The 27935-nt window shown below is 36.1% G+C and overlaps 3 protein-coding genes across 4 annotated transcripts in view; 2 read left to right on the top strand and 1 right to left on the bottom strand.

The window, feature by feature from the left end:
- The first annotated feature begins 422 nt into the window (after window positions 1-422).
- LOC149477084 (uncharacterized) lies at window positions 423-4756 on the top strand. Of its 2 annotated transcripts, XM_089711287.1 has the most exons (3): window positions 423-641; window positions 1070-2460; window positions 3257-3439. In XM_089711287.1, exons 2-3 carry the CDS (start codon window positions 1083-1085, stop codon window positions 3304-3306), a joined length of 1428 nt encoding a protein of 475 aa, XP_089567413.1. In that variant the 5' UTR covers window positions 423-641; window positions 1070-1082; the 3' UTR covers window positions 3307-3439. The 2 variants fall into 2 exon arrangements, with proteins under 2 accessions (XP_089567413.1, XP_089567412.1); XM_089711286.1 differs by having other exon boundaries at window positions 1070-4756.
- Window positions 4757-5100: 344 nt separating this feature from the next.
- Window positions 5101-27935, bottom strand: part of LOC149477081 (dynein axonemal heavy chain 1-like) — a 78215-nt gene continuing 55380 nt past the window's right edge. The window contains exons 67-86 of the mRNA XM_089711622.1: window positions 27563-27706; window positions 25628-25794; window positions 24968-25193; window positions 24445-24640; window positions 23797-23990; window positions 23110-23264; window positions 22665-22764; window positions 22048-22180; window positions 21362-21495; window positions 20697-20838; window positions 12854-12978; window positions 12321-12485; window positions 11343-11495; window positions 10869-11004; window positions 9699-9834; window positions 8865-8960; window positions 7822-7952; window positions 6542-6723; window positions 5691-5820; window positions 5101-5321 (exon numbers count right to left, since the gene is read on the bottom strand). Of these exons, the coding sequence (XP_089567748.1) occupies window positions 5107-5321; window positions 5691-5820; window positions 6542-6723; window positions 7822-7952; window positions 8865-8960; window positions 9699-9834; window positions 10869-11004; window positions 11343-11495; window positions 12321-12485; window positions 12854-12978; window positions 20697-20838; window positions 21362-21495; window positions 22048-22180; window positions 22665-22764; window positions 23110-23264; window positions 23797-23990; window positions 24445-24640; window positions 24968-25193; window positions 25628-25794; window positions 27563-27706 (3060 nt within the window). The 3' untranslated portion in view covers window positions 5101-5106. The remainder of the gene's footprint in view (window positions 5322-5690; window positions 5821-6541; window positions 6724-7821; window positions 7953-8864; window positions 8961-9698; window positions 9835-10868; window positions 11005-11342; window positions 11496-12320; window positions 12486-12853; window positions 12979-20696; window positions 20839-21361; window positions 21496-22047; window positions 22181-22664; window positions 22765-23109; window positions 23265-23796; window positions 23991-24444; window positions 24641-24967; window positions 25194-25627; window positions 25795-27562; window positions 27707-27935) is intronic.
- On the top strand, window positions 13803-20429 carry LOC149477083 (uncharacterized). The gene is made up of 3 exons (XM_089711599.1): window positions 13803-18478; window positions 18761-19602; window positions 20280-20429. Exons 1-3 carry the CDS (start codon window positions 14494-14496, stop codon window positions 20427-20429), a joined length of 4977 nt encoding a protein of 1658 aa, XP_089567725.1. The 5' UTR covers window positions 13803-14493.

Below are 27935 nucleotides of genomic sequence, written 5' to 3'. Positions count from 1 at the left end.
ATGTAAGAACCAGGAAAACTGTCTGGCTCTTAAGGTAACATCTTTTTATAGGTCCCCAAGTAACATATATAAAATTTAGCTTTTAAACTATAATGAAAGTTAGGTACAATTTTATACACCTTTACTACCTGTTTCCTGTCAAAGTAACCACAACCCAGACTTGATAATCGCTAGTCGTTCTTATCTGTATCGGAGACATATACAGAGAAACTTTCAACTTTATTAAAGAAAGGAATGTCTGGCCGTCGTGGGCTCTTGTATTATATCAAATGTGATCAAAACTCAAAAACTCAAAAAGTACTCTGTGGATCTTAGAGCATTAAGTTGGTTTAATGCTTTAAGCTGTGGAATGTGGATAGTATTCTTGTCACTTGTCAGTTATCAAATGTCACATTAATATAAACAATATATTTTATAATAATAAATTTGTTTCTTAACTAGAATGAATTATGAATTTAAAAATTTTAACATTTTTCATGATTAAAAGTACAATGCTAAGATAATAAAAAATACAATACCAAAAGTTTTTTAATTTAAAAGTCCAGTTTTATAGGGAAAATAAAATACAAAGTGGGCTACACTTACTTATATTGTTGTTGGTCAGCAAAACATGTTTTGAGTTGGTGTAAAATATTATACGTGTGCGTGTATTGTTTCAAACATAATTTTCCTCATTCATTTCAGGTTCATTTTTATGTGTAAATCAATAACTATATTGTAGAAATCATTTAAGTATGTACATTTTTTAGTAAGTACTTGATAATAGAATAACTTATTTTTACCATTGTAATTGATGATTGATATTGATCTGTAGATCTGTAGAATTGTCTACAGAGGTATGTTAAAATACTTATTTATGTGATTTTTGGTTTTGCAATATTTTTTTTATATGTTAGTTATTTTTTAAATGTGTCTGGCATATTATCTTATAAATTATAATAATCTACTTATAATATACAGAGAATTTAAAATAAAACACTTTTTACTTCATTGCTTAGTAATATTTTGTGCTCTTGTAATTTCTTCATAATTACCACATTTTCTTATATTGTGAAATTATAATTTTCAGATTTCAAGTAAACATGCAAGAGGTAGGAGAAACACTTGGTGACAAACATAAATACTTTAACAGATTGGTGCATAATGCTATTAAAGAAAATCCAAAACAGGAGCTAGAAGACATAGATTATAATAAACTAGATGTTATTAATCTTTACAAAATAGAAATTGCTTGTCGCACTAGAAATGTAGAATATATTTTGAAAGTTTTCAAGTGTCAGGATATATTTTATGTATCAAGAGCTATTAAACACTCTACTTGGCTGATAAGGGATACAAAATATGCTCATATGATTAATCCAGATTATTTGCACACTAATTTGTTACCGTTCATGCTGACAGAAGCAGGAAATAAACTGATGCTATCTGTACGGTTAAATTTGAAAGATCCGAAGCGATATGAAGATTTCTTTGAATATTTAAAACATACTGATCTAGCCTTAAAGTTTCTACCATACTGTTCATCAGAATTTTTTATATCGAAGTTAAAGAATTTAATTTATTTGATACCGGATCACATGCTGGTGAAATTATTTTCTCATAATTTGGAAGTTCTTCGAATTTATTGCAATAGCAATAGCCAGAGAAACCAATTCCCTTTGATTAACAAAGCACTGTTTCTTATTAGACAGTATGGAGAAGATTTTTTTGATATTCTAGACTCGGTTAAGAGTGAACATTTACCAGATTTTAAAAATAAATATACAAAATTAGCAATGAAGACTTGTCCACGTCGAATTATGTTTAATTTTCATCATTATGCCAAACACATTGATTTACCATGTTTTGTAAAATATATTCATAAGGATTATTTTAATGAATTTATGACTAAATATGCTAATGATGCAGATGTTTGCTCTCTTTTTGATGCAGAAAGGCAAAAGAAGATACTCCAACCAAATGTCCATACTGAACTGCTCTCCAAATTGATAAATTGTGATACTGATGATTTTATCCTATGTAGCAAAATCCTCCAGGAATTTAAGATAAATTTACCTGAAATAATGAAGAATCTCAAATTTACTTTTCATTTTATCAACATAGTTGGTAGAAGGTTTAAAATACATAGATTTAATATGGAGTTGTGGAACATATACAATGACATTTTTAAGGAAATAAATATAAAGAAATATTGCAAAAGGAATAAAACCCTGCAATTATACATCAGAAACATTATTGCGTACAAAATTATGCAAAACCAAAATATATCTGAAGAGATATTGTCGGATTTTGAGTTTCACACTTATAAATCTGATTTGACCAAATTTAATGAAGATGAAAAGAGACTTTTATTTGAATTTTTGATGAATTTTGCATTGATCAAAGTTGCAAATTCTTTTAAAAAGCAAGAGGAAGTACTTATATGGATGGAAAGACTTGTAAAGTTATTTGATGACTGGGGTAAGAATATGAATGATTACTATTTTGTAAGAAATAGAATTAGATTTACCATCTTATGTATACAAGGCGTTTCAGGTATTGATGGTCTTCAAAAAGTTTATGATAGAAAGAAATTTTGGAGAAAAGCTTTATTCCGTGAATTAATTTTTTCTAAAGCATGTGAAGCAATTGATTCTAAAGCATGTGTCAATATTCTAAAACATGATCCAAAAATACTATTCAGGATAAAGGACAAAGTTCTTGCTTGTTCTACTGGTGTTAAAACTTATCGAAACTTTTATTGTAAAATACGTACATTTTGGCCTAATACACTAGCATTGTCTTTTAAAAGTTTACACATGGCAAGACTAAAAACACTGCCCTCAATAATAGGTCTTCCCTTTCTTTTAACAAAATCCGAGTATTTAGATTTTTTTCAAAATCAAATACCAGATGATGACCTTATTAGTAAAGGGTCTGTGGAAGATATACTCCTTTGCAAGAATTTAGCGAAAAATATACATTATTGCCGGCCCAAACCATCGTTAAATATGGCGATGTTATATGCGAAAGATGTGTGTATGGTAGACGTTATGGCATCAGTAAATTCTATATTAAATAGTATGCCTATGCATCAATTTGACCAAAATTTCCTCATTTTACAAGATAATCCACTTTTACAAAAACTATGTGTCTGGGTAGCTTTCTCAAAGAGAAGTAGAAACGATGAGAAGCAGTTAGTGTTACAAATTTGGCACAAGACAGATTACATTTCAGTTAAATCAGAAATAATTAGAATGTATATAAATTCTCTTAGTAAATATACAAAGAACGAGTGGAACATTCGTTGTAACTACTTGGATGTGATTCGTGAACAATGGTGCTCCTTGGAGGTTCTATTGGAAGATGTATCAGACGAGGATATTCTAAGAAAACTGCCTAACAAAGTTCAAAGACTGAGTTTATCGATCCGTAGTGAGTTTAGTTCAAAATGTTATGATTTAATTGAGCAACTGCAACCTAAATGTAAACATTTTCCAAGGGTACCTATGATGTCTTATATATTTTCAATGCATAATCTTGACAAGAATCTTTTAGCGGAAATGATTGAAGATTGTTTTACGAAAAGATTATGTACAACTAAATTAAATAATCATCACATGGACATTCTCGTTTCGTGTTTGTTTACGTCGAAACATGAAGACGAACAGATAATATATTTTAATACAATAATAGCCCCTGTGTTTGACTGTGCGTACAAAATGTGGAATAAGAAAACATGTGGGCTTCTTTTGGTTCAATACAATATTAACAATATTGTTACTGCACTTTGCAAAAGGTTATTTACTTGTAGCAACAATAGAAGAAAATCTCGAGCTATAATTATACTTCTTTTGAACAGCTTTCAAAACAACGTACCAGTACACGAAAACTATATAATGATAACAAAGTTAAAATTAGCTGTGGAGTACTTTAACATTTTATCCGAATACGAAGATTCACTTGAAGAAGGCGAAGTTCACGACCAAGCTGTGCAGGGATTATCGAAAATATGTATAAAGATCTTCTCTGAAGATGTCGCTACATACGACAGGAGCATTTGGAAACTCTTTTATCACGCCTTACAGATAATGCTTGATGAATTTAGTATGATAAAATCTACTCAATATAAATTGTACAACTGTATGTTGGATCTTTGTACCACCTTATCATCAGATCTTGACATTTTAATCCATATATTGGTGATGGAACTTGCTATTTATGTAGATGATTTTTATATCATTTTTTTCGACGATGATGATTATGTGGATCCCGAAGGACAAAAGGCATTGTTTGAAAGGATTAAACAACACCCCTCACCAGAAGTTAAAGCGAATTATTCAAAGGTGTTCTTATGTCTTAATAACAATCTTTCGTATACACAGTTAAGTTACAAGGATAAATTTTGAGTATATTTACTAGTCTATATAAATGTTTAACTGTAACTGCTGCACAGCACCTTCACATAACTTGAGAGACTGCCGAATTTGTTTTCATTAAAATTATTGAGGGGAAGGTAAGGTGAAATGAAACAAATTTTTAATACAAATCAGAACTTTTATTTTTTTTTATAAATACACAAGCGTACTTATATAAATTTTTAATAGTTTAATCATAATCGTACAGCAAGTACATATAATATGTATTTATGTAAACGTAGAACAGTGTGTTCTTACAGCACCATCTTTCTTCGCCGTAGAGCTGGAAACTGGAAGATAAAGAGAAAGTTTTAAAACTATGATGAAAAGTAATGAAAATGTGATTAATATGAATAAATATTTTTATACATACCCAAGCTTTTTATTTCTCTTTCTTCAAAACGCCTCCCGTTTCCGTTTCTCAAAAATTGAAAAAAAAAAAACGAGTGGTATCTTAAGAGCTCGTCTTAAATTTAAGTTAGGTATTCATTAAAATCCAATACTACAACTACAATTCAAACTAAAACAAAATTATTTTTATTTTTTCAAATAGTAAAGCGCACAAAACAGCCATTCCGCGTTTGATCCAGTGCGTCTGCACCTTTTATTATAAGTTCATTCATTTTTTAATTAATTCCTTTTATTTCTACCTTATTTCTAACTACCTTCCAAGAAAAAATAAATAAAACGACCATCAATTTCAAATAATTTAATAATCCAGTGCACAAAACAGTGCGACTCCACGCTTGATCCAATGGGCTTGTGGTTTATGCGTGGGCAGCTCGATGGTCATCACGTAGTTAGTGGAGTGTCCCGTGGTGCTGAGCGTGCCCGCGCGCACTAGCGTCTTGTACGTGGGGCACTCGTACAGGCCTTGCGCTAGCTTGTGGTTCTGCTCTGGCTTCATGTAGATTATTGCCATTTCTGGAATGTAACCAAAATATTATTACATACATATTGTTATAGTGTAGTGCTATTACTGAAATACTCTTTTTAGAATTATTTACTATGCATAGTTAACAAAACAATAATTAACAGAATAATATTACATAAATGCATCGATTATGATTGGAAGTAGAAAATTAACAGTTTTTGAATGAGGAATGAGAATACAATATATAATTTTGATATAAGATCTACTTAACGCGTTCAGTGACATCCTAATCACCTAATGAATATAGTATGTATTTTTAACCAATGATTAGCTTAGAAAATGCGAGTAGAATAATTTTTTTTGAACCAAATATAAATCTCCTAAAATTGCGGGTACTTATAAAAAACAACGCTAGTCACCAGTATGTAGTTCTTTAGCGCGGCTCTCCTCGAGCGCCATGTCGCCCACGTTCCACCGCGCCCCCTCGAGGTACAGGCCGCGCACACAGCACCCGTCCTCCGGCTTCTTGGCCGGCGCGCCCGCTAGCGGCTGACAACGGTCACCATGGCAACGGGAGATAATTATACAGTCAATACGAGTCATGAATGAAACTAATAGGGAGAAATAATCCATACTGATATTATAAATGCGAAAGTAACTCTGTCTGTCTGTCTGTTACTCAATCACGCCTTAACTACTGAACCAATTTGCGTGAAATTTGGTATGGAGATATTTTGATACCCGAGAAAGGACATAGGCTACCTTTTATTGCGAAATTTATACCACGGGCGAAGCCGGGGCGGACCACTAGTAAAAAATAAAGACATAGGTACACTAGTCACTATATAAAGGGGGAGGTACCTATAACTATACGAATAGACAAATAATAATGGAAAATGTAGGGAGGAAATAAGCAATCAATTTCATACATATTTCATTTCATAAATTATCGAACTAACTACAAATTTAAGAACATATTATTCGATGATTATTATTAGCGTTATGCTCAAAGACCGAAAACGATAATTGTAAGAAAAAAATAACCCACACACATTGTGGTCATAGTAAAAGAGCACTAATTTTACAATATTGTGGCTTTTACTATTATTCTTACAACGCGTGTAAGCTATTTTTAAGCTCAATGAACGTTATTTGGTGTTTGAGCGCAGGACATATTATATTGTATCTATAAGAAAGAATAAATTTAAAATCTCAAAATAATAACCATGTCTACAAAACGAACCCAAAATTCAAAACCGGTAAAACTAACCTCAAAAGCATACGCAACCGTATCAATAGCGATCACGTGTTTCCGTGCATAGTTCTGCAGCGCGCCGGTGAGGAAGGCCTGCGGGAAGTAGAAGCCGGAGATCCAGAACACGCGCGGGATGCCGCCCTCCGCCCACTGCTGCATGAACTGCACGCGCAGTACTAAGTCTTTCACCCATGCAGCTGCATATGGAAATTATTAAGAACTAGAGGTCCGCCCCGGCTTCGCCCGTGGTACATATTTCGCAATAAAAGGTAGCTTATGTCCTTTCTCGGGTATCAAAATATCTCCATACCAAATTACATGCAAATTGGTTCAGTAGTTCAGGCGTGATTGAGTAACAGACAGATAGACAGAGTTACTTTCGCATTTATAATATTAGTATGGATTTATCTATATTTCAAGGGCGGCTACAGCCACGCACAAGATAATCATAACATTTACCAGTAATACAGTAGTTACCAATAATTAATTAATTATTGTGTATAGTTGTAATTGCAAAATTAAAAAGTTAAAGTTACTTAATGTGTAGGTTACGGATTCGAATCCCGCTTCATATGTAATATCGTTCGTGAATAAAATAAATGCCTAAATAAATAAATAATTAAATATTTCGGGACAATTTTCACATACGGCACGATCTGATCCCATACTAAGCTTTCGCTTGTATTATGGAAAATAGATGGCTGATGAAACATATATAATTTTAAATGAATAAATAAATAAATAAATAAATATTATAGGACATTATTACACAAATCGACCTAGTCCCACAGTAAGCTCAATTAAGGCTTGTGTTGTGGGTACTAGGCGACGATAAATATAATATTTAATAAATACATAAATAGATAATAACACCCAGACCCAAGAACAAATAATTGAGTTCATCACACAAATATTTGCCCTGACCGGGGATCGAACCCGGGACCGTCGGCTCAGTAGGCAGTTACTTTACCACTGCGCCAACCGCGTCGTCTTAAATAAATACTTATAGGTAATTAACACCCAGACACAGAGCATACATCTATATTCATCACTCAAATATTTGCCCCGGGTGGGAATTGAACCCACGACCAGTGACATGGAAGGCAGGGTCACTACCAATCAAGCCAACTAGTCAAAAAAATAAATTAAAATTAAAAATTTAAAAGTGAAAGATTTTGCAATGAATTAGCAAGCACCTTATTTCAATCAAAATTATGTTTGCATGATATTATAGAACTTGAAACCTTTAACCACATCTTCGACTGAATCCCTATAAACAAAACAAACTGACTGACCCAGTGGCTTCAACGACGGATAAGCTTTAGAGCTCCACATAGCAGGTACGGAGTTCATGGCAAGACTCGCCGCCATGCTCTCTAGGGCTTCCGACATCACAACCAGTCCCTTGAGCGCTTTCAACAGATCCCTGAAATGATTACGTGAGGGTGGATTTGTGTGTTTAGTGTATGAGAAACACTTAAAATGATTGTCAAGTGTATACTGAATATGTTTTTGTTAAAATAATTGGTTAAAAATAAAAAATTGATTGACATAAGTAATTTTGTTTTATTTTTCAATGATTTTTTTCTGCACTTTATTTTTTTTACTAAATCTTAAGCTTGTTCTTCTCTTTGATTAGTTTAAAAAAAAATGCAAATGGCAATGATGTTGCAATAATTTATACGCTAAAATAGTCGACAGGGCATTGTAATAGGGCATTTTAATGCTGCAATAGTCGACAGTGTTCTGACATTTCCATAATTTACGTGCTAAAGTAGTCGACAATATACTGACATTTCCATAATTTACGAGCTAAAGTAGTCGACAATATACTGACATTTCCATAATTTACGAGCTAAAGTAGTCGACAATATACTGACATTTCCATAATTTACGAGCTAAAGTAGTCGACAATATACTGACATTTCCATAATTTACGAGCTAAAGTAGTCGACAATATACTGACATTTCCATAATTTACGTGCTAAAGTAGTCGACAATATACTGACATTTCCATAATTTACGAGCTAAAGTAGTCGACAATATACTGACATTTCCATAATTTACGAGCTAAAGTAGTCGACAATATACTGACATTTCCATAATTTACGTGCTAAAGTAGTCGACAATATACTGACATTTCTATAATTTACGTGCTCAAGTAATCGACAGTATACTGACATTGCAATAAAAAAAAAGTGCTAAAGTAGTCGACTACTTAATGCAGTCCAATAATTTACGGGCTATTATAATGGAAAGTGTAATGACATTGCAATAATTTAAGTGCTAAAATAATCGACAGTGTACTGATATAGCAATGAAATGTTAAATGACTAACTTGAGTGAGTTTTGTATAACACCGAGCAGCCTGTTGTATCGGATGGCTTCCTGCATGAGCACAGTGTTCAGCGACTCCTTGTAGGAGACAGGGTAGCTGTAGATAAAAAAACATTATTTTTTGTTTAATTATCGTGTAAAAAACGGAGTATTGAAAATGTGTACGGCTGCTTCATGTTGCTCGCAGCTTAGCGGTAGTTTTTTTGATGTTAGCTTAGCGGTAGTTTTTTTGATGTTAACCGAGCATTTGGAGATGCAGGACATTTGCGAATGCATTGCCTGCGTTTAAGGGTAAAGGATAAAGGAAGAGGAAAGGAATGGAGTGGGAGGAGTGTGGAGACGGATAGAAGTGATGCTCATGTGGAGGAAGGAAGGTGGAATTCCTCAAACAAAAAAGGGAGGATCCTCGACCAGTCTACTCGATTGGCTGTCTTTAAGGCCCCTATGAATGATAGCAACCTCGCAGGACAAAATAGCTAACATCATAAGTAACAACATTTGTTCTACGATTGGCATAACGCAATAAATTATTTTTTTAAGCTTTTATTGTACTCTCCTAACATTTGTAAGTCTATGTTCTATTCATTATCGAAAGAACGTTAACGTAATTTTTGGGATGCGCGTAGAGTTTATAATATTCAAACGGAAAATTAAATGAATATTTATTTTTGTATGAAAATAAAATCTAACAAATTAAAAGTCGTAGAACAAATGTTGTTATGATTTTAGCTATCTTGTCCTGCGAGGTTGCTGGTGTTTTAGAAGTAACGGCGTATATGCGCTTTGTGAGAACATTTTGGTTGCGCGATTGAGAGCGCGGTGTGGCTACACTCACGTGGCGGCGATGTAAGCGTGGTCGAGCGCGGGCGGCAGCACGGCGAGGATGTCCCTGGCGGCGCGCTCGGTGGCGAGCTCCGCGCTGAGCGCGCCGCCGCCGCCCGCCGCGCTGCCCTGCAGGCTGCGCAGCGTGCCTACCGAGTCACCCATTTACATTTAACACACAGTACTAATACACCAGGGCCAATCCCAAAATTTTTGGAACCATTTCGAAACCATTTTTTAGCCTTAAAAGCTCCCCCTCCCACTTCCCGAACTCGGATTATCTGTAATTTATTTTTCCTTTAATTTTTATCACATTCCCCTCCTTGTCTAATGGGTTTCATCCTACTACTATTTTTTTTGTTTCAAAAATTATCGACCCTGGTCTATAACTGTTACTAGCGGTTTCATCCGCGAGGTCAAAGGAAATTCCTTTATAATAACCGCAGTAAAAAGTAGCATAAGTCAAACTTTTAACACAAGGAGTTCCTCAGGGTTCGTTATTGAGACCACAACTCTTCACAATCTTTGTTAATGATATAAGAATTTTTTTCTGAAACTCTGAATATCAATTACTAGCGGTCCACGGTTTCACCCATGTGGCGCCGCTCCTGTCGGTCTTAGCGAGATGATATTATACAGCCTATAGTCTTCCTCAATAAATGGGCTAACTAACACCGGAAGAATTTTTCAAATCGGACCAGTAATTCCCGAAATTAGTTCGTTATAACAAAAAAACAAACTCTTCAGCTCTATAATATTATTAGTCTATATTATGTTACAGTCAAAACCCTGAACCAGTCAATATCCTTATTGACGTTTTACGGTTATTAAGCTTATTGACTAAGGGACTTATTGTCATTAATCGCATTCCTTTGACTGTAGTTACTTTGGGTGTTCTGCAAGGTTCGCACCTGGAGCCTATTTTGTTAATTCTTATTAACGATTTTTATAAAAATTAACCGTAACTTAAAATTTATACTATTTGCAGATGACCTTGTTAAGACTTCAAAACTATAAATTATTTAGTAGATGATAAATTCCTACAAGATTTAAATCGAATGGATAGTTTAATATCGGCTTTATTTAATTTTAATATAAATACATTCTACATCTTGCTTGCTAAAAGATCGTTAAATCATGCTTGCTCAAAATAAATAGAAATCAAAATAAATGCGACACTCACTGAGACAAGTGCTAGTCTCGGACATAGCGTAGCTGATGTTGGCGTTGCTGTGTAGCCCGAACAGCGACGGGTCGTCGTTCAGTGGCAACGTGCGGATGTACTTCGTGTAGTCCTCGATACTTGATGAGGATGGTTGCTGTATTGCAATGCAATTACTATATACTTACTGCTGAAATAGTTTTCTATTACAGCAGTTTACTCAAACTGAGGTTTACTACTACAGTCTGTAGAAGATTAGGAAAATAAAGTACTACGATAAGTTATTTCTGCTTTGAAATTTAGAACTATGGTAGACTATTTAACGCAAATTAAGTGTTCTTTTCTGTAGCGTTGTAGTAAATACCAATGTGACATATTATATTAATTAATTATTTATTTTCTTTCTTTGTTTGTGGACCTGCTTGGCCCGTCTTAAAAATCCTGTATAAACAAAATACATAATCAGTATCATCACAATAAACCACAAAACCCCACCTGTTTATACGCGCCGGTCTCATCGAACAGCCACCGCTCGCTGAGCACGGCGGTCGCGTAGTAGTCGGCGAGCAGGCACAGCAGGCAGCGCCGGTCCCAATCGTCCGTCACGCGACCCCCGTAGTTTATGTGCCCCGCCGTGTATGTTAACATCTACGCACACGTTGGTAACAGCATCATTTATTTATTTATAATACTTCATTGTACAAACATGAATGGACAAAGCAGAAAAAAAAGAACAAAATTACAAAGGCATCATTTGTACAAAAGGCGGCCTTATTGCTGAACAGCAATCTCTATCAGGTAACCTGGTAGAGATTGCTGTTCATCATCATCATCATTATTAAGCTATTGCATAGCTTCTATCGCGGGTCTTGAGCGCGGGGACCGAATCCAGAAATTCCGCAACGAAAAAACCTCACGCTCCCCACTCCGACGGGCGCGGAGGTGTGGCTTGAAGGCATAGCATGCAATAGCTTTACCGCGGCAGTCCCCGAGTGCCACACGTCTTTTTCATTATTATCTTCACAATCATTATCATCGTTACGGATATAATTGTCATTATAAGCAATGTCATCATCATAATAAACAACGTCATTATCATCATTACTAACATTGTCATCATCAACAAAACTGTTGTTTCAACAAGTTTGATCAATAGCATTAGCGCTTCCGATATTTTAACAATAATCACCGTAACAACTTACTAATTACTAAGTGTGCGAAACAATGATGTAAACAATGTAAAGATAGTATCATCACAATTTTGATATTTAAATATGAAATCATAAAATAATAGCCTTCACTTCGCATGACGATAAAAGTAATGATAGATAACGATATTCTACATTAAACTTTCTTTGAGTGTTTCCCAGGGACCATACCTTGGTCCATTACTATTCTTAATCTACATCAACCATCAAAGCATATTTACATCCTATTTTGTCCCAAATTTTAACCTTATACATATCAACTCACTCGTAACGGAACTTCATTGTACTCAGTGAGGAACATGTGCAGCTGCGAGATGCAGATGCGCAGATCGCCGTCGGTGAACTCGTACGGGATGTTGAAGCCGAGCGGACCGAACTTGCGCCGCTCCAACACCACGCCGTGGAATAAGCATAGCGAGAATAGTAACCACTGCACCATAGGGTACAAGATATCAGTTTAATTATGTACTTGATTATAACATGTGGTATAGAAATAAATGAATATATACCTATACACGTTGTTTCATTCGTATCTAATAAATCTGATGAATTTACCTTCTTATTTATTATTTAGTTCTAATTAATTCACACACCACAATTACTAGTGAATCAATCTTTAAAATTAATTTTTAAGAAGATACGCCAATCAAAAGGAACACCAATAGTGCAATAATTTACACATATGAACAAAAATAATTATTTTATCTATTACATAACTGTGTATATCTACGTAACGGAAATAGCATTAGGTAACAATTTACGCAATACTGTAATTAATAGGAATCGAAAGATAGTTACCTTAAAATTCGCAACTTTGCTGTCGTGAGAGTTGAAATAATCTTGGAAATCGGGAACTTGATTCATATAAGCTTTTAACAGGTTGGCCTTTATGCCACGGGGCGGCTCCACTGTCATTTTATATCCTATAAAAAAGTTTTGTATGTATAATAGTTTTATCTTCATAACACACAAAGTACTATAGGTAAACCAGAATCTGATGGCAATTAGGGAAATCAAAATTTTGAGTGTGCAACCCTAGGGAAAATGGACTGAACGATCTTGATACTGCTTATTTTTTAGTTTGTTCTCAATATCATTAGTCACATTACATAAGTGGACAATACTGTACTTAATAATGAGATATCCACTTAATATTATGTAGGTACATACTTACATGTATAATATACATATTACTTTTATACAGGTAATACATATTATTATTTACACATACCTATATTTGTATGTTCATTATCATTATGCCATGTGAAAATATCGATGTTATATCGATAGAAAACTAGACTGCTTATATTTTTTTATAAAATAAAATAAAAATAAAATAAAACTGTTTATTTTCGTAAGTATTATCAGATACACACATTATAAAATTGACTTGAACAGCTTGGACTTGACGAATAGCCGTATTGGAAACTCCTGTAATAAAAATTATATTCCAATCAACAAATAATATTATAGTTACCTACATATAATATTTTTTAATTGAAAGTATCAAAGCGGGTAAGTCCAATTTACCAATAAAATCTTCTAAATTGAAAATTGTGATGTGTTTGACCCTTCTTCATCAAATATTTTTCTACACACATTATAAACAACACCTCTTGCTTGTGATAACAGCGGCTTTTTCGACATTTTCGAAGATTTTTTAGACAAAATCCTAAAAATTATTTATCAACTGCAAAAAAGACAAATAATTTGACAACCAATTTGATAGTTGTCAAATAAGTTTGTTCATGACAGATCATTAGATTGTATAAAGTTACATTAGTTCGTTAAGTTAATCATAGGTGGCGGTAATTTATTTTAAGCGTTTTTAAATCTCGCTATAGTTATTTTTTTGTAAGAACATAATATTAATTTCAGTTCAACATTTTTTAGTGGTAATAAAGATCAATCTGAGTACAAGGCTGGTTTCATTTAGACGAACCCCTACAGTACCATTTTAATACCGCGAATCGGGAGTGCAGTGAAGGTGTCCCACAGGGATTACCTTCTCGAACATTGGTCCAATCGAACCGGATCATACGGTCAATCGTACTAGAAAGGGGCAGTGGATCGCTGTCGAAAGTACGCGCGAGTGCAAAAGAAGACAGCAAGAACACCAGGCGGAGAAGACCAGTCAAGGGCAGCCGGGGCAGCGTGGAGCAGCCAGGGCGGCGTGGAGCAGCCAGGCGGCGTGAAGCAGCAAGAACAACTCGGAGCAGCCAGGGCGGCGTGGAGCAGCCAGGCGGCGTGAAGCAGCAAGAACAACTTGGAGCAGCCAGGGCGGCGTGGAGCAGCCAGGCGGCGTGGAGCAGCAAGGATAACTTGGAGCAGCCAGGGCGGCGTGGAGCAGCAAGGACAACTTGAAGCAGCCAGGCGGCGTGGAGCAGCAAGGACAAATTGAAGCATCAGTGGTAAGCATAAGGTGGCGTAAAGCAGCCATGGAAGGTTCCATAAATACCTTAAAAAGTTTGCAAAATGTAATAGGGAAAAGCTTAGTCAATTTTAAAAAAAGTCCCAAGGAGAGAGTAACTCGAGAATACGTCGAAGCGAGATTGGAGCTCTTGGAAAAGGATTGGGGGAAGTTTTCCGACATTAACACGAAATTATTCGAAAATTTTGATTTTGACACCATCGAACAAAAAATAAGAGATATTTACGATAACACCGAAGACGTTTATATTACATATAAAACTTTATTGAGGGCAGCATTGGGTGGCTTTAGGGAAAACTATCAGGATAATCATAGACCGAACTCCTCCGATCCACCAGTCAAGTTGCCCAAAATTAGTATACCAGTCTTCTCGGGTAAGTATTCGGAGTGGACAACCTTTTCAGACTTATTCCAATCGTTAGTTCACAAAAATAAATCATTGGACAATGTCCAAAAACTCCACTACTTAAAGGGTCACTTGACTGGTGAAGCGGAGCAATTGATTAGGCAAACGCCCATCACCGATGCAAATTATGAGCCATGTTGGCAGCTGTTGCTGCAAAGATATAGTAACAGGAAGTATCTGTGCAATTGCATCCTGCAGAGACTGTTTAGTCAAAAACGTATGAATGTGGAATCGGCTGCATTATTAAAAGAATTACTAGACACTACTTGTGATTGTTTAAATGCTCTCAAAAATTTAGACATAGATGTAAGCACCTGGGATGTTATTATTATACATATTGTTACATTTAAATTAGATACAGAAACGCGAAAGCAATGGGAATTAAATATATCTAGTAATAATTCTAAAAATGAATTGCCATCTTTTGAACAATTTAAGTCGTTTATTGAGAACCGTTTTCGTGCGTTAGAGTGTGTAGAACCAAAAAGGTCACCTGGGTATCAGTCGAATAGTACAGCGGCGCATAAACCACGAGCGTTGATCGCGTCGACTCCAAATTTAAGTTGTGAGTTTTGCACAGAATCGCATAAGCTCTGTTTTTGTAAAAAGTTTGCTAAACAAACTTTGGAAAACAGACGCGATTTTGTAGCTAAAAATAAAATCTGTTTTAATTGTCTGGGTAGTAATCACATAGTCTATGAATGTAAGAAGCCTACTTCATGTAGACTCTGTCAAAAGCGGCATCATTCTTTGCTTCATCCTTCAGGAGAGGCTGAGCATAAAGGTCAACCCACCTTGAAGAAGCATGATCATGGAAGTACTAATGCGCCTATTAGTACTGATCCAATAGTTTCATGTTTTTCTTCAGGCGAGGTTTCTAAACCAAGACAGGTTTTATTAGCCACAGCGCTAATAAAAGCCGAGTCCAAAATGGGTCACTACCTAACGGTACGTGCGTTACTTGACCAAGGGTCACAGGCTTGTTTCATTACAGAGGCCACAGTTCAACTTTTGAGACTGAAGAAGATCCCAATTAAGGGCTCTGTTTCAGGTCTAGGTCATAGTTCAACCATGATAAAATACATGGTACATTTAACGATTCAATCCCGGTTAAATTCTGAATTTAGCCTAAGGTTGAATGCATATGTATTAAAAAATATTACTGCCTACTTACCAGAGAAGGATCTTAGTACAAGTTCCTTCGACTGGTTAAGTTTAAGCGATAGTAAACTGGCAGATCCTGAGTTCAACACTCCCAATAAAATAGATGTTCTATTGGGTGCTGACGTATACGGTAGTATCATCCTGGAAGGTATACTGAAAAATTCTTCGGGGGCTCTAGTGGCCCAGAACACTACCTTCGGCTGGGTACTATCGGGAGCTATCGAATCTGAAAATAATAGATCAAATAATATTAGAGCAATGCATTTACATATTCAAAAATATGAAGATGATGAAATTTTGAAAAAGTTTTGGGAAATAGAAGAACAAAATAGTACAAAAAAGTTATACTCACCGGAAGAAACAAAGTGTGAAGAGTTCTATACAAAAACCACTACAAGAGATGCTAGTGGTAGATATATAGTTAAGTTACCGTTTCGTGACGAGGATCCTCCTTGTACAGCTGGTAACTCACGTGCAATAGCTGAAAAAAGATTTAAAGCATTAGAAAGAAGATTAGAAAAGGACAAGGATTTGAAAGAAAAATACACAGAAGTTATTAATGAATACTTACGGTTAGGACACATGAGGCAGGTTAAGGACAACGATAATAAAAAGAATGAAGCAGTATACTTACCTCACCACGCGGTCGTAAGAAACGACAAAAGTACAACCAAGGTACGTGTGGTTTTCAACGCATCTGAAAAAAATAGCAATGGAATATCTTTGAATGATACGTTAATGATCGGACCCACGTTACAAGCAGACCTCAGACACACAATTTTAAGATGGAGATTACATCCTATTGGATTAGTCGCGGACATTATTAAGATGTACCGTCAAGTCCTTATATCAGAAGATGATGCGATGTTTCAGCGGATCCTTTGGCGCGAGAGTCCTGATAAGAATATTGAAGATTATGAACTTATAACGGTTACCTTTGGAACAGCATCTGCACCATATCAAGCAGTTAGAACACTACATCAAGTTGCTTATGACGAGGGAGCAAACTACCCCGTCGCCTCAGATAAAATTCTAAATTGTTTTTATATGGATGATTTAATGACAGGGTCAGAAAGTGTTGAAGAAGGAATTAGAATTTACAAGGAAATGAAAGAATTATTAGGAAAGGGTGGATTCGTGTTACAAAAATGGAATAGTAATAATAAGGAAATATTGGAAAGGATCAGGTCAATTGAAGGGAATGAAAATATAGGACAAATACTACATACGGGAATCATAAATAATGAAGAAAAGGAAAATTTTAATATTAAGCTTGATAGTACAATAAAAATCTTAGGACTTACCTGGAACCGCAGCGAAGATAACTTCCAGTACTCGGTGAATATCTCGATGTCGACGACTGCACCTGAAACTAAAAGGTCAATTATTTCGGAAATAGCTCGTTTGTTCGATCCACTAGGCTGGTTAGCTCCTAGTGTGGTCATTGCCAAGGTTTTTATACAAAAGTTGTGGGTAGCAGGAGTAGGATGGGACGATAAGGTGAATGCAGAAATGATGGAGGAATGGAATGCTTACCGTAGTCAGTTGTCCCAACTTACCAGAATTCGGATTCCTCGATGGCTGGGAACAAGGTTGAACGATCAACTGGAGCTTCATGGTTTCAGCGATGCATCTAAAAGTGCTTATGCGGCGGTAATCTACCTTCGCATAATCGATGCCGAAGGTGGAGTAACGGTTTCGTTGCTGGTTGCCAGAACGCGAGTAGCACCCGTCAAACAGATTAGCATTCCTCGTTTGGAATTGTGCGGTGCGCTTCTGGTATCTAGGTTGCTTGCAGAAGCATCAGATGTACTTAACATTTCTAAGAACAATATAACGGCTTGGACTGATTCCACAGTTGTATTGGCATGGTTGAATAGCCATCCAAGCAGATGGAAACCGTTCATAGCAAATAGGACATCAGAGATTTTAACCATCATGAAACCCACTCAATGGTATCATGTTTTATCTAAGGACAATCCAGCAGATTGTGCCTCAAGAGGCGTCTTACCAAATTTGCTTATGGATAATCAGATATGGTTTTCAGGACCGTCGTTTCTCAAGCAGAAATGTATTGAGTACAATAGGCCAAAGGAAATGAGCACAGATTTAGAACAAAGTGTCAAGACATTTACTGTTGCTGTAAAAGAAGAAAGAGAGATTACAATGTTAGAACGATTTTCATCTTTACAAAGATTAATACGGGTTATTGCCTATTGTCGAAGATTTTTAAGGGGATATCGCAGAAGAACAAATAAAGAGAAATATTTACAAAGTTTTGAATTGGAGGAGGCATTAGAATGTTGCATAAAGATTACTCAAAGGGATATATTTAAAGAAGAATATTTACAGTTAAGGAACAAGGGTGATATACTAAATAAGAATACATTAAAAGCACTATGTCCTTACCTTGACGATAAGGGTATAATCAGAATACGTGGCAGAATTGAAATGTCACAACTAAGTAATGAAACCAAACATCCAATTATTTTACCTAAAAGTAGTCATTTAACTCACCTAATTATAGCAAACGCTCACATAAAGACGTTGCACGGAGGGCCTCAATTGATGATTAATTATTTGAGAACAGCCTATTGGATTATAGGGGTTAGAACTTTAGTTAAACAACACGTTAGGAGTTGCGTTAAGTGTATTCGATTAAGAGCTAGCATTCAGTCTCCATTAATGGGTTCGCTTCCAACAGTTCGTTGTACACCAGCTAGACCATTTTTGCATAGCGGTGTGGATTATGCTGGTCCGATAAACATAAGGACAACCAAAGGCCGAGGACACCACTCATACAAGGGCTACATATGTTTATTCGTATGCATGGCAACTCGTGCCATTCACTTAGAGGTCGTAAGTGACATGACCACACCAGCATTTCTAGCTGCTTTTCGACGTTTCGTTTCCAGACGAGGTCACTGTGCCAAGATTTGGAGCGACAACGGTACTACCTTTGTAGGAGCATCCCGTGAGCTCCAGTCAGCTCTTTCATCGGTGGGTGAACAGTTAGAAGCGAATGGTACCGAGTGGCATTTCATTCCTCCGCACAGCCCTAACTTTGGCGGACTTTGGGAAGCGGGAGTGAAATCCACGAAGTTTCACCTCAAGCGAGTCATAGGAGAAACCACCCTCACTTACGAGGAGATGAGTACTCTTCTTGCTCAGGTAGAAGCTTGCTTAAATTCTAGGCCAATCACAGTCGATACATCAGACCCTAATGAGCCTGCACCTCTAACGCCGGGTCATTTTTTAATCGGTGGACCTTTGTTAGGTATACCCGATGTATATAATTACTTAGATTCTAACGTGAGTTCGTTGAGTAGATGGCAACTTATTCAAAGAATGTTTCAGTCGTTTTGGGATCGCTGGTCAAAGGAATATCTGTCGAATGTAATGATAAGGTATAAATGGAAGTCCAAAACCAGCGAGCCTAATATAGGAGATATTGTCCTCATAAAGGAAGATGATCTTCCGCCGATGCGGTGGATCATGGGTAAAATCATAGACAAACATCCAGGTCACGATAAAGTTACTAGAGTTGTCAGTATCTTAGTTAAAAAAAGTATTATTAAAAGACCTGTCAACAAATTGTGTATTTTATTAAGGAAAGAATAATTGTTATATTATATTGTATTTTTGAAGATGTTTAAAGTGTACTTGTATAAGTTAAGTTATGCTATAGAAAGTGATATTGTTGCGTAGATAAAATGTTTGCGAGTAAAATGTAAGAAGATTAATTTAAGTTCATATATAATGTAAGTTTCAGTTTGTATAATTATATTTAAAGATGTCCCCTCAAGGTGGGCGGATTTTGTTTGTAAGGACATTTCCTCAATAAATGTCCTTGGTGGGCGGTATGTTCATGACAGATCATTAGATTGTATAAAGTTACATTAGTTCGTTAAGTTAATCATAGGTGGCGGTAATTTATTTTAAGCGTTTTTAAATCTCGCTATAGTTATTTTTTTGTAAGAACATAATATTAATTTCAGTTCAACATTTTTTAGTGGTAATAAAGATCAATCTGAGTACAAGGCTGGTTTCATTTAGACGAACCCCTACAGTACCATTTTAATACCGCGAATCGGGAGTGCAGTGAAGGTGTCCCACAGGGATTACCTTCTCGAACAAAGTTGCCACATGAAAATCTTTTATTTCTTAAATATAAATATGCCATCAGATTCTGGTAGACCTATATCAACGATTTAATTCAATAGGATCGTTTAGATCTACATGTGAAAAAGAATAACCCACCCACCAATGAAAATGATCAGTTCATTTGGGATAAGAAGAAGAAAGCATCAAATTGTGTCGCTCTCCTTCATTTTATTTTTTCACAACCCCTATGGGTTGTGCTGCTGGCATAGCTGGAATACCATTTTAACCCTTCTGTTTGTCCCTTTTGACGTGACAACGTCTTATAATTCGATAGAGCCAGCTGCACGCACGAAAAAACATGACTCATGCGGCGTTACCTCGCTCTGAGGCGTTCCATGTAAGGCTTGAAGTGCAAGCGAGAACGCGGAACGAGCGACAAAGAAGCACAATCGGCCTTAAGACGTTGTCACGTTCAACTATCGTCAGAAAAACGACTTTACAGACAACCAATTTTTTTTAGTTATACTTTTACCAACCGTTCTGCAACAAAGCAACAGGGAAGAAGGGCGAGGGCGTGGATGTGAGCCACAGGCGGAAGTCCTTGTGCACCGTCTCCGGAGCGATGTGCTCCACGTTCAGCTCCAGCACCGGCATCCACGAGGGGGATAGGTGGCAGTTCTAAGTGTTATTTAACAAAAAGTTTAAAAGGATACAGTTTAGTACTCCGTATTTATATAAATTTATAAAGAATAGAAAAAATTCGATCACAAGGCGGGACTCGAACCCGCATCCTTTCGCGCTATTCCGGGGCGGATGCCTGACCAATTCAGCCACTCGTGACCCGCCAGAGCAATCGAATCTAATCTATTGTTTCAGTTTTATGTGTCTAAGGGACAAACCGCGCGCCATCTATTGGGATGATTAACACATTACTTCGTATTTGTTTGTAGAATAAACATTACACTGCTCGGGCATACGACCGCCAGCTCGTTTGATATTATAATGTTAAATAAAAAAACGAAAAACTTCAAATTAAATTTAAACTTCAAATTTGTTACTGTATAGCTCAAGAACGTAAATACGTATAGATTTCTGGAATTTAATTTTGACTTAATTTGCAGAAATAACATCATAAAACAACCAACCGAAGATTTTTGAACTTGTTAAACAATAGCAAAGTTAGAGGTCCATATTTAATTACCTGGAAGAATACCCAGTTCCCGAAATCGCATCCAACCTTCATCATTGCTTCCGCGAGAGGCCCCTGACCTTGACCGAGTGAAATGCTCTCGAATCGTTTCCCCATTTTCATTTTATCCGCAAATTTTAATAAATCTAAAATTAGAAAACACAGTCGATCTTCGTATGATTATGTTTTAGTTCGTGATAAATTTTCATAAAAAATATTTACACCGTTCATTTATATATCATCTACTTATTTATGTTTTCTCGCAATCTGATGAATATGTTCTTTTATGCAGGACATTGTAGTGTAGCATGCATTCTACTACATTACAGTGCATCACACCACAGTGCATTTCAACAGAGTACAGATCAATACAGTGCATCATACTGTAGTACAGCACACTACAGTTCACCACACTACAGTGCACCACTCTACAATGCATTACACGACAATGCATTGCCCGATAATACACCCGACAATTCACCCGACAATACATTGCACAAAAGTGATAGAAGCACACTACAGTATATAAAAATAGAGTGCATTACAAAATAGTGCAGTGCAATAGAGTACATCGCAATAAAGTACATTGCAATAGAGTGCATATCAATAGAGTGCATTACAATAGAGTACATCGCAATAGAGTACATCACAATAGAGTGCACCACACTAGAGTACATCACAATAGAGTACACACTCACCAGCAGCGGGATCAGTGCCGGTGGAGAGCACAAAGATGATGGGCGCGAGCGGGTCGGACTCCGCGAACAGCGCCGCCAGGTCCGCCGGCTGCGGCTCCACGAACCGTCCCCCCAGACCCAGCACCACGTAGTCCTGGTACATACATCAAACGTAATGTTTGTCAAGTTATTTGCTACTGCTCATGTCGTATACAGGGTGTAATCGTTAAGTGTGCATAGGCGATTTTTCCGTAACTATTACAGATAACAAAAAACTTTAAACTGACATCGAAAGTAAAAGTTTTATTTTTTTTAAATTTATTATGGCCATTTTACTCATTAGGTTAAGTACTTTCGATATTAGTTTAAAGTTTTTTGATATCTGCAATAGTTACCTACGGAATAATCGCTTGTGCACACTTAACGATTACACCCTCTATAGCAATATGTGTGTCACGTGATTGTCAAGCAAGCGTGTGTATCAAATAAAAGACGTGTGTATCGAACTTTATTCTAACTCAAATAGTGCAAATACAGTCTTTTTTTTATTAAAATAATATAGAGATTACATGAAAAAAAACAACCACTAAATCGAATATTTAAAGCTATTTGGAAATTTCTATAGCGATATTTTGTACCTGCAGTCCAGGAACAAGTTTGTCGGGGCGAAGGCACTTGAGCACCAGCAGCTTCTGGAAAGCATCCAACTGACTGTCCAACGGCTTTGGATATGGCAACCTGTGTTAGGATTTCGAAAATTAAGTTTAATTGATATATTATTATCAATTCATTAATTCGATCATTAAAAGTTCGATTCTCGGTCGAAATAAGTGAGTTTTCTTAAATCTTTGAATGCAGTTCTATTTCCTTTTAAAAATAAGAATTTGAATATCTTTCAGCAAAGTTTGCTATCTAGTATATTTCAAGTACGTCCCCTCCAGGGCCCACCGAAAATTTCCGCACTGTATAATATAAGGTTTTTATTATAATACTTGTATTAAGTAAACGTAATGGTCATACTCGTTTGGACAATTCTCTACAAATACAACAAAATCATAAAGATAAACATAAATATCCACATACTTATGCGGATTCCACGCGTCATAATACGTCTTAAAGAACTTGGTCTGCTCCGGGAAGTCAGTGACGAACTGCTTCATAGTGGGCACTGAAGCCAGTTCTTGCATGTCGAGCCACATGCGCTGGGATATCCATTTCGGTTCCGGGTTATCTAATTCCTGGAAATGTTTTGAAGCATATTATGTGTACCCATACAGACATTTCTATTCAAACCATTTTGTTTTTTGCACACTAAACAGAAATCGAGATTCCTCCTGCTGTATAAGTAGACTATTATTTTAATTATTCATTGTTAAATAAACTTCTGCTATACCTAACCTAAATGCATTATCCAATATGAGCCCTTCCTTTCTTATTCTCATTCATAATGTCCAATAGTTTCTCCAACCAACCAAAAAGATTAACTTTTATTTTGCGTTAAGCTATAATTCACCACCTGTACTAATTTCTTCATAATATGAACAACCAAACTATTGCCCGCTAAGCTAAACTTTTCAACCAGTACTAGTATTCAGTCATATAACTCCCCCACTTGTTCAATCTTCCCCCCGTTCAGCCGGAACGCAAACTCCTGTTGCCATTTATAACTTCCCTATCGAGGAGCACGCTTAGGCACAGCAGGAACGCGAACAGCAGCTTGTAAAGAAGAATAGCTAAAATTCCTTTATTTACACTATTTAAATCACACACCTGTTCAATCTTCCCCCCATTGAGCAGGAACGCAAACTCCTGTGACCGTATAACCCCTCTATCGAGCAGTATCCGCGCGCACAGCAGGAACGCAAACAGCAGCTTGTGTCGTTCGAACAAACTGCGGCACACGTTCACGTACAGTAAGAACGTGAAGTGCTCGATTATTATGTCCACGCGTTCGATTATGTCATCTGCAATGTGTTTATTGTTAGTTATAATGAAAATAGCACTTCTTGATAGTTTAGTGATCATTTTATATAAAAATAAGTCAGATCGGTGAAGTGCAATCTCCCACCGGCTCTTAGACCATTGTATTTATTGGAAGAAACAAATTAAAACGTTAACATAAAATGTAGTCCAGTTCCAGTTGCTAAGATTCACTTTGGTGGGAAATGTTATCATACATACACTGGAATATAGATTGCTGTTATATATTCCAGTGTAAACTAAAGTGCAGAACACTACAGTGCACGACACTACAGTACACGATACTACAGTGCACTACACAACAGTGCACGACACTACAGTGCACAACACTACAGTGAATGACACTACAGTGCATCATACTACAGTGCTTCAACTACAGTTCATGACACTACAGGGCATAACAAGATTTCCATTGCAAAATAGCCCTTAACCACGTACCATTAGGTTCAGTTTCCGCCATGCTCCTCACAAACAGCTTCACGAACCACTCGAGCGAGTACTGGTACATGGGGTCCACGTTGGCCATCCCGGAGAGACAAAAGAACAGGATCTGTCCCCTGTTGGCGACCGGCACGTAGCCTTGACGAGCTTCGTCTATCTCTTCTGACGTTTTCTCTATGTCTTCCACTTTGATCTGATCGAGAAAAGCATTGATTTCTTTTTTAACTGTTTCTTAATCGATAACAATTTCGTTAGGTATTTTTTTAATACGTTATTACTATTTTTCGATAAAATATATTCACCAGTTTCATGCCTTGTAATTATCTGAAACTTATGCTTCTATGCGAAAAATAAAATAACCTTATTAAAATTACAACAAAAGCAGATTCGTCGTAATAAAATTATTCGTATGTAGATTTCCATTCTCCCTTCCTTCAAATTATTTCCTTTATAGAATCAGCTTGAATTAACGTTGAATTAAAATTTACCTTAGCCATTAACTATTCTCGATTTATCTCACCAAAATCTCCGCGCTCTTGATCTTAATAGCTTCCAAAGTGAGGATCAACGGCAGATCGTCAACAGGCGATCCCTCACTATTGGACAGCCCGTACAAGATGGCCGACTGCATCTCCGCGAGTTGGGAGGACATTTGTGCCCGGGAGACTATGAGCTGCCCGCGGAGTTCCTCAAGGTCCGGACGTTCTTGGGCCACTACTATTGATAGCAGTTGTTCCGCTAGACCACTGTTCAGAAGAAATAGTGTTATGATGAAATAAAAAATTTAATAAAATGGTCAGTTATCTAGATAAAAGTTAAATTAGCGTAAAGTGGAGGTATAACAACTGCAAACCAAAAATATTTTTTTCTAAAATTAATTACAAAGGATATCCAAATGCTTATCATCTTCAATATTATAAAAGTGAAAGTGAAAGGTCACTCATCACAAAATCTGAAAAAATGTTGAAGTATAAAATTGAAATTAATTGGGAAGTAAATTTGTAGTTACTGTGGTAATTTGTGTATCTACGTTTAAAACGGTTTTTGTAATAGGGCTGTATTAAAAGCCTTTCGACTTGATAGTTTGTATGGAATTTTAGAATTTTGGAATTTTTTTGTTATAAAGTTGAAATTTTGTAGAAAGGTCCTCAAAAATGTTCCTACAAATCGCATCACAAACCTGGGAACTAGTGCAAAGTTGACAATTTGCACTTTCACCGAGGTCTCGGGCGTGTATCTCGGGTTGGGCAGCTTCGTGGTGATGTAGAGGCGGAAGCCGGCCGCGTACGGGATCAGAGAGTCGCCCAGCTTCAGTACTAACTGACCCGCTTGCCGGAAGTATTGCCGCTGGTGGGGTTGATGAAATAGGATTTATTTATTTATTAGAAATACCAACTTTTCTTTACACGACTGTCGTTTATTAAAAAATTTAACTTAAAACATTTTATTTTATTTTATTTATTTTATTTAGTTATATTTGGGAAACAAACAATACAATATATCATATAAACAAGAGATAACAAACCATACACATATCAGTAAAGTTTCCACTAAAAATTTAAATTCTTAAAAACAAATACACATTCAGTCACAAACAGTCTACTTGTGGATACAAATAATTATAGAAATAACAAGCATGAATACAATTCAAATATCTCAGTTAGTTACTATTGCATTTATTTCGAACTTTGGTTTTGTACGATTTGAATTTTTCGTTAAATAAATCAAGGTCACTAAAATTATTATTATAATTATGACAAACACGGTATAAATATGTATTTCTAGCAAATTTGGATTTAAATTTAGGTAATGCAAATAGGGCTTTGTCACGAGAGCATATACGCGGACATCGTAAGAGTAAATTGCCTAGAAGAAAAGAAGAATCGACGCTATTATTAAGTATCTTATATAAGAATACCTGGTCTCTTTCATGTCGACGATTTATCAAAGGAAGCACTTCCGGAATGGGACCAGACTGTTTAGCTCGTTTATAATTTAAATGTTTGATAAATTTATTTTGAATGTGTTCAATATTATTTATGTAGATATTATATTGAGGATTCCAGGCTGTAGAAGCATATTCCAATATAGTTCGTACGAACGAGTTATACAAAAGAATTAAAGTTGAACACATTTTAAACTCCCTACCACTAAACCAACTCTTAAAACAAAACCAAGCATTTGATACGCTTTGGCTGTAATAAAATTAATATGGGCTGAAAAAGTTAACTTATAATCTAAGAGGACACCTAAATCTTTTACTTCAGTCAACCTAGTCAGCGATGTTCCATTCAAAGAGTAATCGAACAATATAGGCTTAATTTTTCTAGTAAAAGTAATAACGTTGCATTTATTCACATTTAAGAGCAGGGAATTCGCAGAACAGTAACGACACAAGTTAAGAAGATCCTCCTGTAGTAAAGAGCAATCACGTTGATCTTTGATCACTCTAAATATTTTCATGTCATCCGCATAAAGTAAGATATTACAGTGTCTAAACTGACAAATAACATCATTTATAAATATATTGAACAGCAGAGGACCTAGGTGAGAACCTTGAGGTACTCCAGAGGTAACTGGAATGAAGGAAGAACAATGACCTTTTATATTAACAGCTTGGCTACGTTCTCTGAGGTATGATTCCAGCCAACGTAGGAGATCGCCATGTATACCGGCCACCCGAAGTTTGTGAATTAATAACGAATGGGAGATTTTATCAAATGCCTTCGAGTAGTCGGTATAAACACATCCACCTGTCCACCCCGGTCCATAGCACAAGCCACATTATGAAGAAATTCACACAAATTAGACTCTGTGGATCGTCGGTCAATAAAGCCATGCTGCTGTTCAATAATAACTGGTCTGATATGTGGAAATATAGCATCATAAACAACTTTCTCAAATAATTTCGCGATCGTATTTAATTTTGAAATAGGCCGATAATTTTTGATATTATGTTTATTTCCGGATTTATAAATTGGGATGACATGGGACCGCTTCCAGAGTTTTGGCATTGTCCCCGTATTGAGAGATAATTTAAATAAATGACAAATGGGAGACGCCAGATTGTAATATAGCATGCATTAAGGATACAATTTAACTCATTATTGTTTACCTTTAAAACTGGATCCAAAGCCGGGTCGAGTTCTTGACCTACATTTTCCAGGAGGATAGGTTTGCCAAATCTCAGAGCAGACTCGAAGTTTCGCAGCAAATCTCTGTCATTTGGTTTACACACCACCAAGCCTTCGATTTTACCCTATTCGAAAAACAAGAAAGTCAGTTAAAGAAGTTTAATAGGCTAAAATCATTTCAAGAAGCATTGATGTGTATTAGTCAGTAATTGTTCATTTTATTTACTTTCCTACTTACATTGAACAATGTATAGACCATAATGTATTTAAGACCTACAATAATAGACATTTTTTAAATTCCGGAATTTTCACTTCAATTTATAATTAGACTGTGTGCGTGTAAAACATGACACG

The sequence above is a fragment of the Colias philodice genome, chromosome 26 (assembly GCF_061535455.1).
Source record: "Colias philodice isolate Cphi_HAF_F1 chromosome 26, ilColPhil1 Martin Lab GWU primary, whole genome shotgun sequence".
Classification (NCBI taxonomy): Eukaryota; Metazoa; Arthropoda; class Insecta; order Lepidoptera; family Pieridae; genus Colias; species Colias philodice.
The sequence above is the reverse complement of the archived record's forward strand: the minus strand, read 5'-3'. Positions and strand labels throughout refer to the sequence as shown.